Raw genomic sequence first — 18,040 nt, 5'->3', positions numbered from 1 at the left:
CATTCATAGAGGCAAGCAGACGCTTCATTTGCTCTTTAAACAGACAGGGTGAGAAGTTATTGACCTCTTGAACACTACATTTGTATTTAAGACGATCATTTTATTAATTTCTTAGGCAGTATGACTACCTTGATTATATATGTTGTACCTAAATGCTGAAACACATTACAGTAGTACAGCTAAATGTTCTTTTATGTACTGTATGTAAGGGTATCAAACCCTTTAAGCTCCTGCTATAATCCATGATATTTAAAAATATTTATTTTTATTGGCATACAGTATTCTACCAATACTTATTTTAAAGACAAAATATGCAATTACTTTTGATGACATTTTATGGCATGTAATAATAGGTTAGCTAATAGGTTTTTAAGACCTACAATACTTTTTAGGAAAAAAAAACACTTTGACTTTGTGTTGCTTTTTTATTGGCATATCTAATTTTTCTGACATACTATACAATATGTTTTTTTTGACAATGATATACTATTTTACAAAATGTTATAAATTCAAACTCGAGGCATTAAGCCACTTTATTGCACATGTCCTTCTCATCCTTAGTGGAAATACAAATAACATTGCGTGTGCTTAAACAACGCTTGGCTACACAACATTTGTGTGAGTTTCCAGTAAGGCCTTTAAAAAGCAAACCTGTCAACATAACGTTCGTCTGACGTTTGCTGTTTCTGTTCTTGTTTTCATATTTGACGCTTTTATTGCCCTTTGTGCTGCAGCTTTAGTGTAAAGTTCCCCGTAGGGATAATAAAATAACTGTTATCTGTCTCTTTCTAATCTTATCTTATCCTGAATTTGGTTTGAGTCCAGATAACTTATGTCATCAAATTGTAAAAGCCATGTTTTATGCTAGGCTCCACAATCTCACTCCACCAGCTGTTAACATGTAGTATACTCTGCAGGACAGACTGTCTGTTAGACTGGAGACAGTTTGGCTCATGTTGGCGTTTACCCAGTGGTGTCACTCAGGTATTTACTTACTTCAGCTCTTTATTAGTTTTCCATTATTACACTCTCCCCTACAGCCCTCTGGCCACAGTTAATGGCCTCGCGGGGACATGGTCACTCATTCTGCTCCTTGTTTATTTGTTATTTGCTAGGTGACAGGCAAATCCCACAAGTCTGGTACACACTGTATGCATTTGTCAACTTGTAATTGTTGTAGTGTACCAGATAACAGACAAACAGTCTCTGGGGGGGGGGGGGGGGATGGGGCAGGAAGGTGGTCGGGAAGGGAGTTCCTGGCCAGCTCCGTGTCCACCCCAGCGTTGTCTCACTTCGTGTTTCCACAAGTCGTCTCAATGACTGTACATGTAATACAGGTCAAAGACCAAATAAACTGTAGGTAACTGTCTTGCCTATTTAAAGCCGTCTCCCTTTTTAACGTATTTTATATGCTTTTAGAAAATCATTTTCCCCTAAAAGAAAAATATACGTGAAACAATATGTTATTTATTTAAAACAAATGTAAATAATAAATGAATAAATGCAGGCTATAATGTAATTTAATTTTCCCTTTTTGAGGGCGAGAATTTGTTTTATATTTAGTGAGCTGTATTACATATATCATATTCCTTTGCTCAGGTAATAACGACAATACCTTAGTACTATTTCACTTTTTAAACCAATTTTCTTTTTGCATTACTATTTATTATTTACTTTTCTGTTTATCTGTGTTTTGTGTTGCACTGCTGGAGAAGCCTGTGACACAAGATTTTCATCGGCATAACTACACTGTGGCTATGTTCGTACTGTATGACTAAATAAATAACCTTGAACCTTGAACCTTGAACCTTGAACCTTGAACCTTGTTTGGGGTTTGTTCACATGTTGTACAGCTGATTTAGAAATTAGAGAACAGAAGAAAAAAAAGAAAGGAACTGATCCCTCACACTCAAACACACTTACTGTGTGAATTGGCTAACGTGAAACACATAAAGCGACATTACTTAAAACCTTGTGTCCAGTGACTGTCCCATGTGTTGTCTGTGGTCAGAGGGAGGGTCAGGAGGGAGGGTCAGGGACAGCTGGAGCTTCACCTGTCACTGGATCACATTCGTTTATATAACACAGCAGTGGTGACACCCAACTCCAGCATTTAAACACTGCGTTGGCGGAACACAATAACAAACCCCTTACCAATAAAAGAACCCTTAAGTGAATGTCAGTTAAGGAACCTCATATAAACAACAGCTACAAGTGAAGCATATTTTTCTATTAAATTCAACAACAAAAATTGTCAGCTCTAATGGCTCAATGCATTTTTTGGGCATTCTCATCTTTATAAAGGTGCCTGGTAGAAGCTCCAAGAATTGCTTGACCATTGTAAGTGTACAAAATGATCTAGTGTGTGCAAAAGGAAAAGTCTCACAAATTAAGCATACAGTACAGTAGAGTCTGTCCAACACAGTTAAAAAGTGTGTTAGCAAAGAGGAGAAGTGATGACAAGACAATCAACAACAATGACTGTTAAGCTCATAAAAGTAGTTTTGCACAACTGACAGCCTTAGAAATACCCTGTGACCACTTACTGAAAACTAAATTGTTCATTTTTCTCTTATTATGTCCACTCTCTGCTTCTTTTTTTGTTCTCATATGTAATCAAACCATCTATTTCACCCACAGCCAGACTTGGAAACACATACAAGGAAAAGTACTCTTTCAACACACAAGCAGACGTCTATACACATGCACTTTCACAATCTCCCTTATCGCCCACATCCACACAGTCAGCGGCGATAACTGTTTAATTAATGTGTGATTGCAACACGCCGGCCTAATAATGTTTTTCCTGTCTTTCCCCTGGGCTACTCCTTTCAGAAAAACACTGCGGGAGGAATTTCTGATCCATTTTAAGCTCCAACGAGAATGTGGATAAGTCTGTAGATTACTGCCCAACATGTTTATGATAGCCTATTATTCCCTAAGCTTTATCCGGGCCCCGCGCGTGCTTCGTCTACTTAGCACAACTATTTAGGTCATGGTACAATCTCAGAGGAAAGCACCGTGGATATGGAAATATAAGGAAACCTAAGCAATAAGTGTCAAAATTAAGCAAATGATGCTGTTTTACGGTAGTTTTGACCAAGTTATGGCAAAGTAACGGACAGGTCTTTCAATCAACCAGTGTACTTGGACATGACCTCACATTATCTCACATTATCTTAAAGGGGTGCTATAATGCTTTTTGGGACATCTCTTAAGCCCCTGTCACACTGTCCCGAATTTGACACCCGATGGAAACATGATTAAGGAAATGTTCAAATTCGGCTCTGATCGTAACAACATTGGGCCATTCGTGAGGGCATCTTAAGCCATCGTATGAGCGCCGGTGGAGTTTCTCAGGCTCCGGCAGCAACTTCGGGAGCGGTGGCAACATCTTTGGCATCACAAAGCATTACTGAAGGACCTTGTGAAGGTTCATTTTCGTGTTGACTTCGTGTGTCCATTTTGCCCTTCGTAAGGCATTCGTGAGGGCATCTTAAGCCATCGTATGACCGCCGGTGGAATTTATCAGGCTCCGGCAGCAACTTCGGGAGCGGTGGCAAAATCTTTGGCATGCCAAAGATGGCTTAAGATGCCCTCACGAATGTCCCGATGTTGCTACGATCAGAGCCGAATTTGAACATTTCCTTTATCGTGCGTCCATCTGGTTGTTTTATTGCACAACAAAATCATGTAAACATATTATGTAAATAACCCAATTTGTGTTCTGTGAAACCGAAAAGGATATAATATATTATTTTGAAGGCGAGGAAGTTGTTGTTGCTATGGAAACAACATGACGGAGAAAACTTAATATCTTCTACATATAAAGACGGAGAAAGTAAAGAACAAAGTCGGAAAATATCAGTAGAGTATCATAGTACTTTAACATAATTGTTTGTGTTACTTTCGTTGCAGTTGTATGTCTTAAATGTAATGTAAATGTTGCCTTCGTGTGTGGTTCGGGGCCATCTTCGTGCGAAATTCACAATTCCATATTCTTGTGTCCATCGGGACAGTGTGACAGGGGCTTAACAGTTGACAAATCACGACAGAGCCGGCCAGCTAACCAATCAGAGCAGACTTGGCTCTGGTTTCAGACAGAGGGTGAAAAGAGGTGCTGCAGCACAGGCAGTATGATAAAAATAAAGACCTTTTTGAACATTAAAGCATGGAGACATGTCCCAGCAGAGGCACAACATATGGACCTGAAAAGGAGCATAAATGGGCCCCTATAACTTTTGTCATACATTTTGACATTGCTCAGTTATTTATAAATGATGATAATTGCCAAGCTGCGATGTGGTTACTTTCTTTTCTGTGACACACGGATATTTCAGATTTATGCATGCTATCATGACTCATATTTCAACAACAATAATAGCTGCTAAATGTCGCGCTCTGCTGTAAAAATGTCCAGGCCATCAGGCACACACACTAAATGATGGGGAGAGAGAGGGGCCGCAGCCTTGAGCCTATGAAAATGCCATTGATGTTAACTATCTGAATGTGTCCTGCCAGAAATACCGCAGTTGGGCCGGAGTTGTTCGCTATCAGCGTGTAGTAGAGACAGGAGTCTGAATCTGTCTGTCCTGCCCGGTGCGTGAGATCTTATGGCTCTTTGATGTGCTCTGTTGTTTAGGCTTTGATTTACGAAGCGCTATCTTTATCATTTTCTCTGCTTTCTTGAAGCCATTGGAGCCATCAAAAGATATTGGTTAGTGTGTGTGTGTGTCGGGGCGGGCTTGTGTGTGTGTGCTTGCTTTTCTAAGTACTTTGAGGAGGGGGGATAAGTAGAAAGGTAAACTAAAGGCCAAGGCTGTGAAGATGTAAATCTCTTTGAAGTTACAAAAGTGTGTGTTTTTGGTGGTTTTCAGTGTGTACGTGACTGTGTTTTGGTGTCCCGATTAGATGTCATCTCTGTGTTTCAATGTCACCGGGCAGTCTGTCTTCTGTTTACCTCCAGAGCTAAGGTGGAGCCATCCATCTGTATTCACATCATGGTTAGGCCGGCTGCGCCCTGTCAGAGATGTCTCCGCTCAATGACACACCTGTGTTTACAGTAGGCAATGCATGTAAACAAGAGCGGCCTGTGTGCGTGTGTGTGTGTGTGTGTGTGTATGTGTGTGTGTGTGTGTGTGTGTGTGTGTGTGTGTGTGTGTGTGTGTGTGTGTGTGTGTGTGTGTGTGTGTGTGTGTGTGTGTGTGTGTGTGTGTGTGTGTGTCTGTGTGTCTGTGTGTGTGTGTGTGTGTGTGTGTGTGTGTGTGTGCGTGTGTGTGCGCGCGTGCATGTGCGTGTGCGTGTGTGTGCGTGTGCGTGTGTGTGTGCGTGTGCGTGTGCGTGTGCGTGTGCGTGTGTGTGTGTGTGAGTGAGTGAGTGTGTGAGTGAGTGTCTATCCGCCTACTGAATGGATCATATGGCTCAACAGCTTTTGTAATGAGTGGCTTTAACAGGTAGACGGCGACTGGCAGACTACCATGTCATTATACCCTGCACTGCTCTGTCATTGGGACTGCAACTGTATTGAAGAGGCAGATAGAGACAAAGCACAGACTCCCTGACCTCGTTTGTTTGTTTCATAACGCAGGTCTACACTGTATTTACGTTGAGCGAGTTTCTCATGGAGGCACACAGCTGACCTAACCTTTTTGCCTTGTTTCCTTTTGTTAAATCCAGGTCCACAACATGGAGCAGAAAATGGACTCAGTCCTGCAGATCTTGATGCAGCAGTTTCCGCCCCGGCCGGAGCTGAAGTCCACGCCCTCCATCCGCAGGGTGACCATCCAGAACCGCAAGGGCAACGGCGACGACCTCTGATGTCGCAGTGAAGGTCACACTGGGAACGATGGCGTCGTCAACAAAGGAGAATTAAAGGACAAGGAGTTACATAAATAACCTAGGCCCCTACATGTGGGGCCAACCTGCACAGAATAAGGGTACTCAGTCTTCCAACAAACTTTCTCTTCCATTTGCAATCGCACAGTTTCTCATTGACTATCTACTGAGAATAGAACAAACTTGATTTGTCCTCTCGGACATGAGGACAGGAGCAACACAGAGATTGGGATTCATAAAGAAGTCTAACTAACTTCTCTTCTTATTATTGTTGGCCCTGTTTGGTTCCTGTTTGGTTTTCTAAATGTAGCTTTCTCTTATAAACCCCCATAAAGGCCCTTAGTCTTCCCTTGCTGCACACGGTGACTCAAGCAGCAACATGCTATATAAATGTATTATCCTACCTTAGCTCATAATCACACTACTCCGATAATGTTAATTTATGTGTGGTCTGTCACTGAGCTGCATTCCTCCACTCCAAATGTTATTCCAAAGCTAACTAACCCCCTAATGAAGTCATAATGAAATCAAAGCACTCGAGTTCCCTAAAGACACAGAGAAAAAGTGAGAGTCCGGCCATGGCAGAGGCATTCCTCAAATCCTTCTGATTATCTTGGCACCATCCACCCGCAGTACACAACAGGGCTATTTACATAGCCACATATCCATCTAGCCTAACTGTACTCAGGCTGCGGCGTGTGTTTGTTAGTAGTGATCGAATAACACGAGGAGGGAAGGTCAGGTTATCTGTTGATTTTGCCATGCGTTAGGAAGCGGAAGGCTGGAATAAAAGAAATGGAAGTAGAGAAATGTGTCTGAGTTGGGCGGCTAACACGGCGCTGATTTACAGTTGCATCAAAGCTAATGAAAATAGCCAAACCTCTTTTAAAGGGCCTGCGTTACAGTCCGGAGTGAAGGCATGGTCTCTCATTTCACTAAGATTTCATGAGCATATCGATCTCAATCTAAGACTCACTCCACCCTGCTTAATATCCTCCATTACCCTCTTCAGGGGGCACTCACTGCTGTGCGCAATTTGAAATAAATTTGCCCCATTAAAGCTCTGATTATTTTTTTCTCTGCAGAGCTAATTAAGTGCTGAATTCCTGGTAAGGGGAGATTACTCACTGGCAGCTTCTAATGAAAAGAAACACTGGAAAATGTGCAGAATTGAAACAGTAAGCTTTGAGTAGCAGACGCACTAATTCTGTGTGAAAGGTTTGGAAATAGCGGTGGTGGCGAAGGCAACTGGAAGGTCACCAGTTCAAGTCCCGGCAAGACCAAGTGCTACCGAGGTGTCCCCTGAGCAAGGCACCGTTCCCTACACTGTTCCCTGGGCGCCGTTCAAAATGGCAGCACACTGCTCCTAACACTAGGATGGGTCAAATGCAGAGAAACAATTTCCCCACGAGGGATTAATAAAAGTCCATCTTATATCAAGCTACCACTGAGAGCACATGACAATGCTCTCACTCTGTCTCCATACTTATCTGACAGAATGCCGAGGCATGTAGGAAGTAGAAATTAGAAAATAACTCAACTATGTAGCTACTGGATGAAAGGCCTCCTACAATTATAGCATACACATTCCTAAAGAGACGCATGCAAACACAAAATGAGGGTGACCAAGGGAAGGCAAAAGTGAAGAAGCCTTCTCTCTGCACTAGTATTTACTCTTTTCATATTATTGCGTTTGTTTGAAATGTTATTATTTATTATTTATCTTAAATTGAATAAAATGTTTATATTTTAAAGGTAAAGGTACTAATTTTGTGAAAAACCTTGATGCATATCCGCCTGTCCATTCTCCTGTACAGTTTTTTAAAAGTTGTAAATAGAGACATTGCCTTATTGTACTGTTTTAGTATCACGTGGAAAGATCAAGCTGGAACATATCTACTTTTTGAAGCAATGAGAAAAACAGAGTGCGGCTCCTGTTGTAAGAGATGGATGGAAATGATTGTAAATGATATTCATGCGCACCCTCTGCACTGTAGCCCTGCTGTAAATAATAAAACTCCATTTCATTATGCTCTGGCCTGCTCTCTTGGCTTGGGAGGAATTTGATTACCAGTTAATCTATTCCATAATTTGCTTTGGTTGGAGGGGGAAACCCGTGTTATAGTTTTCTTGGGCCATTTTTGTTCCAATCTCAAGCCGAGCAAGGTCAAGGTAAACCAAGGGCCGGAGTTTCCATCCAAATCAAATCTCCTCAACTCCTCATTTCACTTAACTCCTTTCACACTGCAATCATCACGGAAGGGGAAAGAGAAAGAAAAAACAACACGTTCTCCGCACCTACTTTGAACTTCAATATTCCATAACCCATTGAGCGAGGCATGCACAGGGAAAAAGAGAAGAGGTCTCGTATTACCACTCAATTATATTTGCCTTCAAAGGCCAAAAAAAACTGTGGATGTCCCAAGATCAGCATGGTCCAGAGCTGAGAGAGAGAGAAGGAGGGAGGGTCAGCCCCAGTGGTGGGGTGGACAGGCAGGGGAGAAAAAGAGTGAGAAGGAGGGGAGGCAAGAGGCGGATGGCAGGAGCATGAGTGAGCTGGAGGAAAGAGAAAAAAGGAGAGCAAAGACATTTTCAATTAGCCGGAGAGACCACAGGGGCCGGAGGGCCGCAGTGCTCCGCTGCCTTTTGTCCTCCTCTGGTTTCTATCACTGCTCTGGCAGGGAGAGCCAGAGGGAGAGAGGGAAGAAAGAGAGACCCCATGGCTACCTCCGTCTGCAGAGCCCGCTCTGTGTCACCCCGTGCTCCTCTTTCATCTCAAGAGCAGACAGAGAAGAGAGAGACTCTCACTTCAAAAGACAGTTTGATCTCAGAAGTACACAGGAGCACAACCGAAAAGAGTATCTGAGGAAGCAGTTAAAAAGAGAATATAAGGGACACACTGTCACAGACACTGGACAGTGAGATCTGGCAGCCTCAGAGCCTTCTGCGGAGGAGGGACTCATGCTAGGTCATGAAACGCTAGACTCTGAGCTTTGCCCATCGTCCATGTCGTCTTTCATCCTGCCACCTGAGCCACGCTCAGAATAGAACAAAACTTCATTATGCGGCTTGAAGTCGTAGATGATAGAAATCACACAAAACAGATTAATATTATGACATCTTAAAAATAAAACAAATAAAATAAGGAAAATATTCAGCTGACAAAAGGCTAAACTCTTAATGCAATGGGACCCACCATTCGCCTGTACAATCTTCAAACGTCCTGAATGTGATGTTTCAAAAATCTGTTGGAGCCTTGCTGCTGTCATTATTGTTTTGGGATTAAGCATGCAACTGTGTTCAGGGAAAGAACTGCCATAAAACAGCTGTACACTAACATGCCGACACTAAAGAGCACACACAATGAAAAACTAGCTGCTGAACATGATAAGGCATCCGGCAGCTAAAGAGCTCAAGAGTTGGTGGACAGCAAAACAAAGCTAAAAGAATGCTTATGTTGCTCTGTGTATGTAGGGCCATATTTTCATCAATCCAGCTCATGTGACACCAATTTCATCTTCAAGACACAACTCCTAATATTCACAATAGTTGATTGAAAAATACATGAATTGGCGATTTACTTTCCGAATGTTCTTAAAACTGCACTTTATTGATAGAACATGACAGGTCTTCACTTAATAATTATTATAAAAGAAAGTATGTTTTGTTGCAAGTTGATATCTTGAAAGTAAAAAAGATATCAGAAGAAGACGGATTGGAGGACAATTCATGTCACCCCTCACAAAAAGAAGAAAACAGGCTCAGCTGTGAGGCGAGGCCTGCCCACCATGGGGGTGTTTGGAGGCCACCTGTCCAGGGAGGCCCAGGCATGGAGAGGCCCAGCATTGCTATATGAAAGCAGATATGAGTCGACAGGTGTGTGTGCATGTGTGTATGTACCACATCAACCAAGATTGTGACAAACATTGTCAGCAGCAGCTGATGCCAGCCACTCTGTCAGGAGGTGTCCCTAAATAGCTGAGGCTAGCAGTTGTCTGAAGGACAGTTGCTTCAAGCTCCCTGCCCTACCCTGCTTCTCTTTATCATAGAATATTTGACATTCCCATTTTTGGCCTTTAAGCTTTAAAAAGACTGTTACAGTTCCTTCTGATTGGCTTGTTCTGGCTCGAAAACCATCATAAATCACCCAATAAACACACACCTGTGATCCCACAAGCAGCAAGGTGCAAACAAAAGAAAATCGCAGCTTAGAGGAACTGAACGGGAGGAAGTTTCAGTTTGTGTTATGGAGTCATTGGCAGAAGTAAATAAGTTATATTAAAAAATGTATTTAAGTAATTTTTATGATTATGGTGTTTAAGCAGTTTGGTATGAAAGCAGGTCTACCAAGGTCAACATTGAGTTGTTATTCATGTTGCACCTCTTTGAAGTTAAAATCACTGTTAAGCCCTCTCATTACTTAAAAGGGACCTATCATGCAAAGTGCACTTTGTGATGTCTTTTATACATAAATACAGAGCCGGCCCGACCCAATAAGCGACATAAGCGGCCGCTTAGGGCCCCGCAGCCACTAAGGGCCCCCTATCAACACAAAACAAAAAAAAGAGAAAAAGCATTTGAGCTCCATACTGTTTCAGAAATGTGATGTGGTTTAGAACAGGATGCCGTTTTATCACAGCAGAATTTAACTTTATCTCCGGTAGAATTCTGATCAGGCTCCACCTCCTTTTTTTCTTTTTTTTTCAAGCTAAGGACCCAAAATCCGCGTCTCGCTAACAGGGCTGCAAAAGAGGGGTATGAGCAGTATGAGGCATGGCTACAATGGGTGATCTGTTTGGTATTTTAAGCAAAAAACTCCACAGACATGTTTTGTATAGGTATGGCCCTACAATATATATCTCCAATATATCATAATAGGGCCACTTTAAGTATTAACTTGATTTCCGTGGTTAAGGGAAATGTAGAAGTGGTTCCTCTCCTTAGTCGCTATGTTTTCAGTCTCATTATCCCAAACAGTTTTTCTATGCAGCCTTTCACGATGGCAACAGATACAGTACGCCCTTTGACCCCTTCCCTGTTCGGCCTGATCAGGGAGACATCACCCCATGGGATAATAAATCAACCAGAGGCCAGGAGGTCAGATTGACCCCTTGTGACCTTTGGCCTTACCAGATCTCCCCTCAGCCGTATGTCTGTTGATCTGCCCTATGATGTGACCGGAGGAAAGCTCAGCATCCAAGAGCAACAGCCCAAAAACCAGCACTGATCGTCAGATCCAAACACCCGTCAGAGCTGCTCAGCTTCACATCCTGGGTCCAGCCAGCCTTAGGAACCCAGCCCAGAGCTGGCTATGCTAAGTGAGACTGCTGCTAATGTGTTGTTACGGCTGCAGATTTGAGCAGAGGTCTGGGCACGCTTTAAGAGGGGGGGGTACGATGTGTAGTACAAGCTGGGGGCTTCCTATATAGGTCATATTATTGGGGACTTTTCCCCCAGACAGGGAGAGAATTCCTGGCTTAAAACTGGAAGGACTTCAGTGGTGTGCTGGGGTTTGGCCCGCCGAGGCAGAATGTTAGGCATGGTGGACAGCTGCACCGCGGAGCTACTGTAACATAGAGAGGGGGGGGGGGGGGGGGGGGGGGGGGGGCGTAACTTCAAAACAACACAGAAGTGATATACTGTAAAAGCTTTGAATGTCAGTCCGGTGTTATGTTTAGATTTTTGAACGCATTTTTTATCAGAAAAGGGAAGTGAGCCTAAGAATCACTTGAAAAACTTGCCGTGAAATTCTGAGCAATATGGTTTCACAATTACACACTTCTTACGACGTACTTAGTTTCTTGGAAGTGAAGGGAGTTTCATGGGTGATGAGGAGACACGGTGGACACATATTTCTATCAAAATCCTGATCATCCTCGGTCAATTCTATTAGTTACAGTTGATATTTTTGAACCGAACAAGAAAAGTAATTTTTTCCATATTTGTATACCTTCCTACTCTATTACATTTTCACTGAAAGTCATCCCAAAATCAGCAACAGCATAATCTGCAGAGAGTGAAAATTGAAAACAGCATGAAAAATGGAATATTGGAAAGCCAATAGACCACATCCATGGCTGTGCAGAGAAAGTAGGTAGGTTTCATATGGTGAAGAAGAAGAGTCTGCTTTTCTCATCAAGTCCTGCATTGGAGAACATGTTCACTCATTCTTATGGCAAGAATCTTTTCAACACCAGAACCAAAGACCCTGCAGCCCAGAGGCCCCACGAGCCTCCTGATGAGGGCAGCAGAAGGACCAAAAAAAAGAGAGAAAACGGGTTATATTCGTATGAAATGTGGACCACTTTATTGCTCATGAAAAGTGGAAAGTTGATGCATTTCTGGTACCGATCCAAAACAACGCTGAAGACAATTTTCCATCCTGTGTCATTTTGACCAACAGTGTTCTCTTGTCATTGATTTTAGACATTATGGTAAGCCGGCTTGGATGATGGGATGTCATTTAATGTAGTCAGTGATGTATTTTGACTGACTGGAATTGATGCCACATAAACTTCTGCAAATGTTAGAAAAAGTTGCATCATAGGGAAATATTTTGCGTCATGTCAAATTCACATCACATCCTCACACACCACACACCCATCCTGTCATCATTTATGTTGAAAAGCTCTTCTAATAGTTTAGACACAGTCACTCTACGTTATGCATAATGTTACACCACACCAATGACTCCGCTACACATTACAAGGGAGGAGCCACATTTGTTTTTTTATGGGTTAAAATTAATATGTGAGGAGTTGTAAGCCTATTGATGACTTAAAAACACATTACTCAAATACATTCTCAACTGTATCACAGTTCACACACACACACACACACACTCACATAAAACCCCTCTGCCAATGAAATCATTCATCCAGGAGAATGTTTCCACTGTTCCCGCTGTTGTATGTTGGAGCCTCCGCCAAAGCAGATCAAATTAGTGAGGGTTTTTTTCGGTCTGTTTTTTTCCTCCATTAGTAATATTTGTATTAATTATGTCATTTATTATTCAAAAACAAGCAATTAGAATAACTATGGGAAAATGAAATGGGCGTTTTTTTTGTTGCGTTTTCTGATATCTTATAGACAAAACGCTTAGTTTGTGAAAAGAAAAGCAGTCTTATTGGCATCAAATCCATTTTCTTAGACACTTAGCAAAAGAAAACATTTCAAAGGAATAAAAAAAGAATGCAATTCTAAACCAGTTTTTGAAGTTTCAAGATGCGGTACAGATACAAATAAAGTAGGCTGCTCTGTCTGTGACGTTATAAAACTATGAATGTATTTTGATGTGATCGGAGAACATAAATAGTTTCTCAGTAGAGATGTATTTGTCAATGATCTACAGTGTGAGTCCCTTGTGTCAGCTAAAGATGATGAATCATTTAATTCATGATGCTGTGTAAAAGGATATCACAGTGAGATTGACAATCAAAGAGGCCTTGCCAAGAACAGAAAAGGTCTCTGTCTATATATCTGCCGTGCACAGATGTTTCAGCTGGAAGCTCGGCCCCTTTTTCTCGGCCAAATGCATCCTTGAGCATTCCTGACGGGATTACTGGGCCAGGTACCGTCCACTGGACAGGGAGATAAAGAAAGAGTGAGTCAGAGTGAGTGTGCAGCGCTGTTGTTTGCACGTCTCGCGCTGCGTGCTTGAGCAGATTTGCCTTGATAGAAGATAAAGGCTCTTTGATAGGCTGCAGGTGCGTTGCTTTAATGAGCATTACCCCCCCCCCCTCCTTTCTTCCCTGCACCACATCTGCACATCTGTCATTCGATGCTCTGCAGTATCTCCCTAACCTCTCCTCCCCCCCCCCCTCCTTCCCCCCAGACTGTATCACGCGCTTCGCACATCACACATTTGAGGAACTAAAACGACGTCAGAGATTTGCTATTCAATGAAATAGTATTCCTGTATTGATACAGCTTTTCAAAATCAAAATTCATTTAATAGTCCCGCAGCGGGGACATTTACAGTGTTAAAGCAAAAGTGGCCTAGCAGGTACAAAACAAGGCATGCAATAATAAAATGAAAAGCACACATTGGTGATGAAATTAAAATAAAGACAAATAAGTACCTAACCATGGCTAAGAAATGTGTTGCAGCAATTTAAGTAAAACGTATCATAAATAGCATATGAAAGTATTGCAACCTTTAAATAAAGTTTGGGGACATTTATCAAAAACATGTTTTTAATTTTTTTTTAAACACTCAGAAAACAGAAATACAGTTATTGAGATTCAATTTGCCCTGCTCACAGGCTTTTCACGTTTGTGAATACAAAACAAAGAAAAAGACAGAGTGAGAGGGATGTAAGGTGTTTGTTTGTGGGCACTTGCTTTGGCCTCACAGAGCCTGAGGTGCCAAGGGAATAACTGGATGACGTGGGTTGTGGCCTGGGCAGGAAACATGGGGAGGAACTTGTGACTTTATATTAAGTGCCGGGGCGGTTAACAGGAAAAGATAACCTGTTTCTGTTGATATAGCAAGGAAGTGTGAATACTTGGCACATGCAAGATGTGGCAGAGAGGAACACGCCGCGATGCTTTCCACCTCTCTGATTGACTGGCTTACTGGTATTTCCTCAAGTTCAATGTGGTTTTGTTTGGGTGGCGTGTGGGACTGTTACAGGAATGCTTTCAGGGACATTCCTGCTGTAACTGAAAAGGTGTTTCTTATGCAAGCAGAGATACTGTTGCATCATTGTGGCCACACAGGGAAGTCTTATCTCTGCCCTTCTGAATAACTGACCTCGTTATCTGTGGTCCTTTTTGCAATGCTCACAAGTAACAGTTTAGTTTCGGCAGACATAGTCTCCGAGGAGTTGTTCAGCAAAGACTCAGTGCTGATGAGCCTTTTAGAGAGAAATTACATTGCATGATGAGACATTATCTGGCAAGAGGTTGTACGCAGGAAAGAAAGATATGATTAAGTGGTGCTGTTGACAAGACTGCCAAAGCCTAACATTTGTAGTAGCTATACCCTTTTTCTAAATGTGTATTTCACAAAGAAAATGTGTCAGGCTTAAAAAAACAACAGAACATGTTGTCACTGTGTGTGTGGTGAGATATGATGTCCCATTGTATGAAGAAATACAAAATAAGAAATCCCCATGTTTCAAAAAATTCCACATAATAAAAAAAGGTTGTTTACACCTCTCATTGCTGTAAAGGCTCTCACTAAATAGAAGAAACCAGTTTTCCCACTGCAATGCTCTAATTAAATGACACACACATACACACCAAAAAAAACACACACACACCACTCAGCAACTGCATTTTTGGAGGGAAGTTTTACACTTTATTTCAATTAATTTAGTTTTGTCATTTGATAACAAAATGTTTAACCATGGGCAACCAACATTTTCACGCTCACCACAACAATATGCTTCAATTTAGTTTTTATGTTTTCAAAAATACCTTATCAATTAAAAATATAATAATATTAATTGTTATAAAAACATAAAAAATACTACATTAAAAAGCAAAGATGCAAGAACCTGTTATTACAAAAAAAATGCATTAGGAGCTCCTTATTCTTGTTCAAAATATTCATAACAGTTAACAATGGTGCATTTTGAGGACTGATGATTGGCTGACACACACACACACACACACACACACACACACACACACACACACACACACACACACACACACACACACACACACACACACACACACACACACACACACACACACACACACACACACACACACACACACACACTCCAGCCAATCAATCAGTTAATCCAACAGCCACCAAGTCAGTCAGTCAGTCAGTCAGTCAGTCAGTCAGTCAGTCAGTCAGTCAGCCTCTGTTTGGGCAGGGTGGAGGCTCCTAGACGGGCCCTTTGTCTGGGCAGAGGAACCCCAGACACAACAGTGGCCGGCCCTGGCCCCTCACAATGGCCCTCCACACAAAAGCCCACACACTGGGACAATGGGCTGGGCTCAGAGTGGGGGTGGATGGCTGAGCTGAGGTTACCCACCTGCACACTTCAGGACCGGACCCCCCCCCCCCCCCCCCCCCCCGGCTGACACACACACACACACACACACACACACACACACACACACACACACACACTGCTGCAGTTGTCTTCCTGTGTCTGTGGCAGGAGGACGAAACATGGAGATGCCGTGCAGTGAGAGCAATCATTTGGTTTCTACAGCAGAAGATGTGCCATGACAGAGAGTCAGACACATGTGTAGTAAAGTTACCTCGGGTCAAAGAGCGTCTAGTCACGGATTAGGGCTCTGCTGCTGCCACACATCACTCACAATGACGATATGTTTTTTGTAAAATAAAACAATATTAAAAGTTTCATTACAATAAACATTGAGTTGTTTTGAAGCATTTAAGTCATGTGATGCCCCTGTGGGTTCATCTGGAGAGGGTGTGGCTGTGCTGCATCCAGCCTCTTCAACACACATGTCCATACAATCCTCACCCTGCATTTACACTGCTGATACCACTGACATCCACACCTCATACTTTGCTTTGCTTGTTTTGCACTTAATTAATTTGGTTGATATGAATGTTTTGTTTAAATATATTTTGTTAAACGTGGATATGGTGTGTCATAGCAAATGGGGGCTCGTTCTACGGGTTATTTGTAGAAAGTTTGGTTAAAAGTGTGTGTAGTGCTCAGAGCACATGGTGTCATTGAGCAGCTGATTAGTTGATGTGGTCCAGCTGTGTGCTGGTTTGGCGCTGCTATTTTGGGGGACACATCATGTCTTTTGTGTTTCAGGAAGCCTGTTTGACATGGCGTCAGGTTTTGCGTGCCAATCAGAGGGTAAGATGTTGCTGTTTGAAACGCTTTTGTAAAGGGATTTCCCCGCTAGGCATAAGTGGCGTTTCCCCTTGGGTTGCGTCTTTTTTTGTTTTTTTCATAGTGTTGTGGCGAGGTGGTTAGTGTCAGCTGTTTACGGACAGCTGTCTCGGGGGCACGTCCGCGTGATTTTGTGGTGTTGCCTGCGTGCAGGTCGCTCCACAACTCCACCGGGTTCCAGTGACGATTTTGGTTCGGTAGTGAGGGGGAGATTCTCTATTGGGTTTGTCTTTTGCCCATCGTGTTGGCAGGTTAACACTTTGCTTTCTGATTGTGTGTGTGTGTGTATGTATGTATGTATGTATGTATGTATGTATGTATGTATGTATGTGTATATATATATATATATATATATATATATATATATATATATATATATATATATATATATATATATATATATATTATTATTATTATTATTATTTTGGGTTATAGAATCCCAAATACCTGCCCGGTGATGTATCTTGGGAACATTAAGGATGTTGTGATGGGAGGCGATCTATACTTGATTAATATATATATTATAAGGTTATTTTACGGTAGGCTCATTTAATATTTTTATCCAAAACAGGATCCCATCGCTAAATACCTTGGAAAAAATATAATCAATAACTATCGAGCATTTAAAATATAAAATTAGATAAGAGATTTAAATCATGAATTCTTTAAAAAAATAAAGATAGGATTTCAAAAAATACACTTCCAAAGTTGAATTCAGTGTCAACACTATTCGTAGCACATTTTGCAAAGATGTGTATTTTTCCAATAAAATATAAATAATGTCACCTTATTAATAGCAGAAATTATGTAAGATTTAGATGAACATGTACTATAGTTTAAAACAAACCAAAGAGAATCATAAGTGAAAACACACTGTTCTCTCACACACTCACTTGTGTAGACACACACACAAATACCAAAACACACACTGACAGAAATACTGAAGCTACTACAAAAATAAAATAGTTGCCGTATTTCCCCCAACAGTTTAGGATCGTATTCTGAACTAAAGGCACTAACATTCTTTTTTTCCATGAAAAGTTACTGAATGTGACTGGCTGCAACAAGTGGTCTGCTTTCCACACTCCTTTTCATTGGATAACCAAAGTGTCAATCATCAGTCAGCACAAAAACGCTTGTGGATTCATATTAGGGAGTGTCATTACATTCATCAGGATGCCCACAAAAACTTTCAAAAGTGTGTTTTGGACTTTAACAGTGATAAAAGGTTGTTTTAAATGTTCTGCAGTTATTTAATTAGGTTTAGCTTGGGGAATAAGAAGGTTTAACAGATAAAACCAAACAGTGTGTGTGTATGCATTCCAGGGTGTATTTACACCAAGTGTAAAAAGCAACAAGTCAGA

The 18,040-nt window shown here is 41.7% G+C and overlaps 1 protein-coding gene across 1 annotated transcript in view; it reads left to right on the top strand.

Moving 5' to 3' along the window:
• The window catches only part of kcnq1.2 (potassium voltage-gated channel, KQT-like subfamily, member 1.2), a 166,586-nt gene extending 158,739 nt beyond the window's left edge, over positions 1–7,847 (top strand). The window contains exon 17 of the mRNA XM_079679904.1: positions 5,677–7,847. Within this exon, the coding sequence (XP_079536030.1) occupies positions 5,677–5,817 (141 nt within the window). The 3' untranslated portion in view covers positions 5,818–7,847. The remainder of the gene's footprint in view (positions 1–5,676) is intronic.
• Positions 7,848–18,040: the final 10,193 nt, after the last annotated feature.

This window comes from Notothenia rossii, assembly GCF_949606895.1.
Source record: "Notothenia rossii genome assembly, chromosome: 5".
Taxonomy (NCBI): domain Eukaryota; kingdom Metazoa; phylum Chordata; class Actinopteri; order Perciformes; family Nototheniidae; genus Notothenia; species Notothenia rossii.
Note: the sequence above shows the minus strand (reverse complement) of the source record. Positions and strands in the feature narration are given on the sequence as shown.